This window comes from Zingiber officinale, chromosome 4B (assembly GCF_018446385.1).
Source record: "Zingiber officinale cultivar Zhangliang chromosome 4B, Zo_v1.1, whole genome shotgun sequence".
Taxonomy (NCBI): Eukaryota; Viridiplantae; Streptophyta; class Magnoliopsida; order Zingiberales; family Zingiberaceae; genus Zingiber; species Zingiber officinale.
Window position 1 is genome coordinate 13,993,612 of NC_055993.1, and position 7,240 is coordinate 14,000,851.

The following is a 7,240-nucleotide window of genomic DNA, read 5'->3' on the forward strand; positions in this document are numbered from 1 at the left end:
ACGTGGTGGTATTTCTTGTACTATACGTAGATGATATTTTGTTAATTGGCAACAATGTCAAGGTATTATCAGACGTAAGGGTATGGTTGTCCAAACAATTTGATATGAAGGACTTAGGAGATTGTGCACACATTCTTGGGATCAAAGTTATAAGGGATCGTAAGAAAAGAATGTTGTGTCTGTCCCAAGCTTCATATATAGATACAACCCTTGCTCGTTTTAGCATGCAAGATTCCAAGAAAGGTTTCTTACCTTTTAGACATGGAGTAGCTCTATCTAAAGAGATGTCTCCAAAGACATCAAAAGAGATAGAGGACATGAAAGCAGTTCCTTATGCTTCGGCTGTAGGAAGCCTAATGTATGCAATGCTATGTACGAGACCTGATATCTGTTTTACCGTGGGCATGGTCAGCATATATCAAAGTAACCCGAGAAAACAGGACATGTAAAGCATATATTAAAGTACCTGAGAAGGACTAGAGATTATATGCTAGTTTATCAAGCAGACGATTTGCTTCCTGTGGGTTACACGGATTCAGATTTCCAATCAGATAGGGATAACAGTAAGTCTACATCAGGCCATGTGTTTACTTTAGGAGGTGGAGCCATTTCATGGAGGAGTGTTAAGCAGAAATGCATTTCGGACTCAACCATGGAAGCTGAGTATGTAGCAGCCTCTGAGGCAGCTAAAGAAGCAGTATGGCTCAGGAACTTTCTAATGGACTTAGATGTGATTCCTGGTTTGCCCAAAATCATCACAATTTATTGTGATAATAGTGGTGCAGTTGCAAACTCGAAGGAACCACGAGCTCATAAGGCAAGTAAACATATAGAGCGCAAGTACCACCTGATACGAGATATCGTGAAGCGAGGAGAAGTTGTCATCGCCAAGATTGCATCAGCGGATAACCTGGCAGATCCTTTCACTAAGGCCCTTCCGGCGAAAGCTTTCGATCGGCATGTGGAGGGAATGAGAATCAGATGTATGGTAGAAGATATGGCAGCTTAGTCATTAGTATAAGTGGGAGATTGTTGGAGTGTATACTGAAAGCCTAAGCTTTGTAAACATTCATTATGAATAAAGAATCACATTTGGTCTAATTGTCTACATTTGTTTGTAGTTGTTCATTTAATTTATATTATAGATAACATAATATGTGGTGTCACATACAGAAGATGATGTTATCAGTACCTTATAAATTATAAACAGTAGCTCACGACTAAAATGGAAAGGAACAAACCATTAGAAGGTCGTAATGTAATTAGGTATTAGTTTATCTTGACTATACAATTACACTAGTACACTCAGAGTGTATTGAGTAGGACCATTAGAGGTCGTTTCTTTTATACTGACTTTATAAAGGAACAAAGACCTCAGTTATTATGGAAGTGTGTGCTCTTAATCCTAATATAATAACAAGCACATATGTTTGATATTTATTTCTTTAATTTATCAATGGGTGAGATTTAGTTCGATGAATCAATAAACTCGATAAGTTGGGAAATGGTATCACTTATAGTGTGTGTTGTTGATTATAGAAGGAAACTGTGTCCTAGAGATACTAGGTTGATAATGTCCTCAAGAGGAGCTCATAAAGATTGTCATATTAAACCCTACAGGTGGACTTAGTCCGACATGATAATAAGGTTGAGTGGTACTACTCTTGGACTTAGATATTAATTAAATGAGTTGTCAGTAACTCACTTAATTAGTGGACATTCGATATCTTAAACACAGGGAGACTAACACACTCATAATAAGAAGGAGCCCAAAAATGTAATTTGGGATTGGTGCGGTAGTTCAATGATAGTTCTCTAGTGGAATGAATTATCATTGATAAAATTAAGTTGTGTGTTCGGGGCGAACACGGGATGCTTAATTTTATCGGGAGACCAAAACCAATTCCTCCTCTCGGTCCCTATCGTAGCCTCTTATTTATAGAGTTCTATACCCACCTATACCCACCTTCTATACCCACCAATAGGGGCCGGCCAAGCTAGCTTGGGATCAAGCTAGGGCCGGCCTAGGTATGATTTTGGGTGGCTAGCTTGAACCCAAGCTAGTAGGGCCGGCCAAATTAAATTAAAAAAGAAATTTAATTTTAATTTTTATTATTATGTGGAAGATATAATTTAAAGAGAATTAAAATTAAAATATCTCTCTTGTAAAAGATCTACAAAAGATTAAAGAAAGAGATTAGATCTCTTTCCTTATTTGTAGATTGGAGAGATGTTTTATTTTCTCTTTAAAATTATTCACATGTTAATAAAATTAAAATTATAGAAATTTCCTTTTATTAACCATGAAGAGATTTTTAAAGAGAAATTTTATTTTTTAAAATTTCCGGAAACAAATTAGGAAGTTTTAATTTGTTGATTGAAACTCTCCTAATTTGCTCCTTTTGATTGTGGCCGGCCATTACAAGTTGATTGGGAAATTTTATTTTATTTTTCTCAATTAATTCATGTCAAGGAAAATTAAGGAAATTTTATTGTAATTAAATTTCCTAATTTGCCTAGGCCAAGGAATATAAAAGAAGGGGTGAGGGTGCCTTCATGAGACACAACATCTATTATTTCTCTCCCTCTTTTGTTCCTTGGTGTGGCCGGCCATCATCTCCTTCTCTTCCTCTTGTGGTGGCCGAACCTCTCCCTCTCCCTTGGAGCTCTTGTGGTGGCCGGATACTACTAGGAGAAGAAGAAGGAGAGGAAGCTAGCATCTCTTGGAGCTTGGTTAGTATTTTTGGTTTTTCTCCTTGGTGAAGTTTTCCTTTGTGGCCGAACCTTGCTTGGAGGAGAAGAAGGTGGTTGGTGGTTTCTCATCTTGGTAGATCGTTGCCCACACAACGTCCGAGGTTAGAAGAGGAATACGGTAGAAGATCAAGAGGTCTTTCTAGAAGGTATAACTAGTAGTTTTTCCTTTTCCGCATCATGCTAGTTATTTATGGAAATAATACCAAATACAAGAGGCTTACGTTCTAGTATTTCGAATATGTTTTTCGATGTTGTGTTCTTTTGTTTCTTTCTTTTCCTTGTGATTTGATTGTTCTCTTTGGTTAACCTAAAGTTATTTTAGGAAATTAAATATTAGCTTTCTATTAAAGGTTTTGTCTAGTCGGTGGTGGTTGCTCCCATATCCAAGAAGGCCATGTGCCTCGCCACGTCAGTACTGGGAACCTTTTATGGAAATTAATATTTAATGGAATTAATAACTTAAGGAGACTTGGGTCGAACGTGTTAAGTTCCGCAGGAGATCCAAGTCAAAACCTAAAAGAACAAATAGATTAAGTTTTGGATCAAACGTGTTAAGTTCCGCAGGCGATCCAAAATTTAATTTAAAAGAACACATGGTAGCTAGGAAAAGGTTCAGACCTTTGTACAAAATTTTTGTACAGTGGAACCTATAGGTTTTCCGAGTAGCAACCAACAATAAGAACCTATAGGGTCACACACAAAGGACAATTAGATGAAGATTAGGTTCATATGATGAACCAACAGGATTAGGTTCATATGATGAACCAAGAGGATTAGGTTCATGTGATGAACCAAGTTGGATTAAAAGTAATCCAAGTTAAACTAATTGAGTTGGACTCAATTTGATTTATGTGTCCAATGAGTCTAATTTAGATTATGACTCATTAAATCAATTTAGTTTAATGAATAGAGATTCATTAAATCAAATTGGCTTGAATCAATGGTTAGATTTGATCAACCATGGGAGAATTTAAGTCAAGTTTGACTTGACTTAAGAGGGAAGATGAAGAGTCAAGTTTGACTTGACTTTGACTTGACTAAATGTCATGTCATTGTGACTTGCCATAGGGCCGACCAATGATGGTGTTACACATCATCAAGGCCACATCATTTGGTCAAGATTGACTTGAACAAATGCCACCTCATGAGGGAGACCAAGAGGCATGACTCTTGGTATCCCATGGAGGTTTATAACCTCTCTATTGTGGCCGGCCACTTGAATGTGTGAGTGATTGCATTTGTGTGCTTATTCAAGAGGTCTTCTTCTTCCTCTTCTCTTCCTCTCTTCTCTCCCTCTCTTCCTCCATTGTCGTGACCTTCTAAGGGTGCTAGCACACTCTTAGTTGTGTTTTTCTCCACCTATTGTTCGTGTGGATACACATAGAGGAGTGTACATTTTACACTCTCGAGATCCGACAACCCTTCTGGACGAGCGGGATTTACGAAGGGCTTCGCTTCAAAGGTATAAACCCCTTTCTTGTAGATCTAGTGTAGATCTAGGATTAGGAAACATGTACATGATAATTTTTATATATCTTCGCACGGATCCGTGGCAAGACTTCGAGGTTTCCGCAACGCAAAAAGCGGTTTTTGCGGCCCGAAAGTCCCAACACTTCGCGGTCGCATGTTCGGCATCATTCGCCCGACATCTATTCACCCGATCGCCATTCTTCCGATCGTCCGGTCGGTATCTTCGCGGTCGCACGTTCGGCATCATTCGCCTAGTATCTATTCACCCGATTGACATCCCTCCGATCGCTTGATCGACCTCTTCGCGGTCGTGCGCTCGACATCGCTCGTCCGCTCGGTCAGCTCGTTACTCCGCGTGTCGCTCGGTTTGCTCAACATCGCCACCCTCTTTCGGGCGACACCATTTTGACAGCAATCACTTGCGTACCATTATACAATGAGCTCAGCGGTTTGACTTTGATATCGAGAGCGGGTCAGCCCTTTGCGATGGACTGTCCAGTTAGTCGGACTTACGCCTCCTTCGACTAGACTTGAAGGGAAGGCTTGTGATCCGGATGCAAGTTATGGCATAGGATGGAAATAGGGGGAAGAGGAAGGGCAAGGGGGTATTTTCATAAGATAAGGGTTTTTGCCCTTGCTACAGGAAATGGGGGTCGGAGGGAGGTGGCGGCCACGAAACAGGAGGAAGGGAGTTCAAGATTTTTGCGTCGCTATCCCTCTCGCGCCGGCAGCCGACGCCGACGCCGACGCCGGCCAACTTCCCTCCCTCTCCTTCGTAGCTGACGCTCCTCTTCTCTTCTCCTCCTCGCCAGCGCCGACACCGGCCGCCGGCTGCCGCCGTTTCCCTTCTCCTCCTCATGATGACGCCGCCGGATAGACCGACCACAAGCTCCTGCTCCCCTTTGTGGATTGGCCTTGCGTGGAAGATATGAGATTGATGAGGGTGGCGGATCGAGATCGGCTGTGGACACTACGTCGCAAACCCTAGGCCAAGTTGATTCATAGTCTTTTGTGCTTTATTCTTTACTGCTTTGGCTGTCTACCTCCTTAGGAAAGTCGCACTTTCTCATTGCTGGCCACTGCCATCCATCTTCGTATTCAAGAGAAGTTCCAGTTTCACAGCAATCCAACATTTTGGGAGTCAATTCATGCATCATTAAAATTTGATGCCATTCACGGACCATTTCCATTTTATGCTCATGCTTTCACCCTCTTGATGACTCGTTGACTCATGACTGGAGTTAAACAAGGGCCACCTCCCTTTGGTTGTCTGGGTAGGCATGGAGCTTGGCATCATACATAGATTACAGGACCACGACGACTCGATCAGTACCACGATCAGCTTACCCATCCATCCGAGGGCACCCCCCGGGGCCAGGGTACGTTATTGTACTCCTTATTCGTACTCGTCACTTATTTTATTGCTCTATTTATGCGGCTACTTATATGTTCGCGGGATCCACCTCGAGCATCGAGGTATCAGAGACCGGGACAACCGGTCGCTGGCTGCAGGTATTATTGACCAGAGGACTTCGGACGACTTGGTCAACATAGAGAACATATCACCATCCGGATTATGAAGAGACGGTCAACATTCCGGACACGATATTCCGAAAATTCATCTTCTCAACTTTCCGACACGATCAGAGATTACATGAGGTTTATAAAAACAGTTCCTCTCCGTTAACACAAGTATGGAAATTCATTGCCTCTTTTCCTTTACGCCACTCTTATTTCCGCATCTTGGAACCCCTGCTTACTGACGGTTTTTCTCCTCAGCATATTAGTGCTCACAGCGTCAAACACCTCACCGGCTCTCCGCTTCCTGACGGTATCACTGCCATTTCCCATTCAGTTCATTCTTCTGCTCCAGCCTCATCTCTCTTCTCCTCCTTCCCTCAACTGAACACCCCTCTACGTGCTCAATTATATTGGTCTCCACCTCTTAAACCTCAGAGACCTCTACAATTCCCTTGCGGCATGAAGGACGACAGACCACCCTTTCAGCAGCGTTATCTCCATCAACAACAACGACAGAGTAGTTTCTGCCGTGAAGTAGCCACTAACCGGAGCAGCGGGGTGGCGAAGAGGCCGAATCCCGACGTGGAGTCCAAGGAGAAGGCAGGAGATGAGTCGAACATCGAGGTGGCCAAGCGGCTACGTGGACGGCCGCCAGGGTCCAAGAACAAGCCCAAGACGTCCGTCGTCATCGAGCGCGAGGCCGAGCCCGCCGCCGCCATGCGACTGCACGTGCTCGAGATCCCCTCCGGCCACGACGTCGCCGACTCGCTAGCCGCTTTCTGCCGCAGCCGCAACCTCGGCCTCTGCGTTCTCTCCGGCACCGGCGCCGTCTCCGACGTCGCTCTACGCCAGCCCCACGGAGGCATGGCGGCCGAGGGGGCGGCCACGATCACTTTCCGCGGCCGCTTCGAGATCCTCTCCGTCTCGGCCACCTTCCTCCCGCAGGCGATGGCTGTTCTGTCTCCTGCCGCCCGGGGTACAAGCATCTCGATCTGTCTCGCGGGACCGAGGGGGCAGGTGGTGGGCGGAACGGTGACCGGGCCTATGGTGGCCGCAGAGACGGTGGCGTTGGTGGTGGCAGCATTCGCAAACCCGACCTTCCACCATCTCCCCGCCGAAGACGGCGAGTCAGTCTCTGCTCCCTTCTCCAGCGGCGGAGGAAGCCACATGCAGGAGCACGACCAGCACGCGTACGCCCAGCGGCGCCGCCAAGGGCCAGCGGCTGAGTTGACCGCTTTGTTCATGTGCAATAGCCACGTGCCATCGGACGGGATTTGGCCACCCATCTCTCGGCCATCGCAACCTCCCCCTTTCTAAATGTCTAATTAATTACTCCTCGCCCTTTTCCTACTTTTCCTGCACCGAGAAGAGTTCAAGACTTCCATTTGTTATTTAATTAGAGTTGATTGGATTGTCATGGTCACAGCATCGTTGTCGAGGAAGAATATATATAAACAAGCCACAGCATTAATGTTGATCGGATTAGTGTAGTGCC

At 44.6% G+C, this 7,240-nt stretch overlaps 1 protein-coding gene across 1 annotated transcript; it reads left to right on the top strand.

Annotated features, from left to right (window-relative positions):
* Window positions 1-5,504: 5,504 nt before the first annotated feature.
* LOC121978127 (AT-hook motif nuclear-localized protein 17-like) lies at window positions 5,505-7,240 on the top strand. The gene is made up of 2 exons (XM_042530506.1): window positions 5,505-5,603; window positions 6,004-7,240. The coding sequence occupies exons 1-2, from the start codon at window positions 5,505-5,507 to the stop codon at window positions 7,060-7,062; spliced, it is 1,158 nt and encodes a 385-aa protein (XP_042386440.1). The 3' UTR covers window positions 7,063-7,240.

Bases quoted from the DNA above. Each gene is read 5' to 3' on its own strand.
- LOC121978127 (XM_042530506.1), top strand. From the start codon at position 5,505: ATGGAGCTTGGCATCATACATAGATTACAGGACCACGACGACTCGATC. The intron at 5,604-6,003 runs GTACGTTATTGT...TTTTCTCCTCAG, and splicing joins GGGCACCCCCCGGGGCCAGG to CATATTAGTGCTCACAGCGT.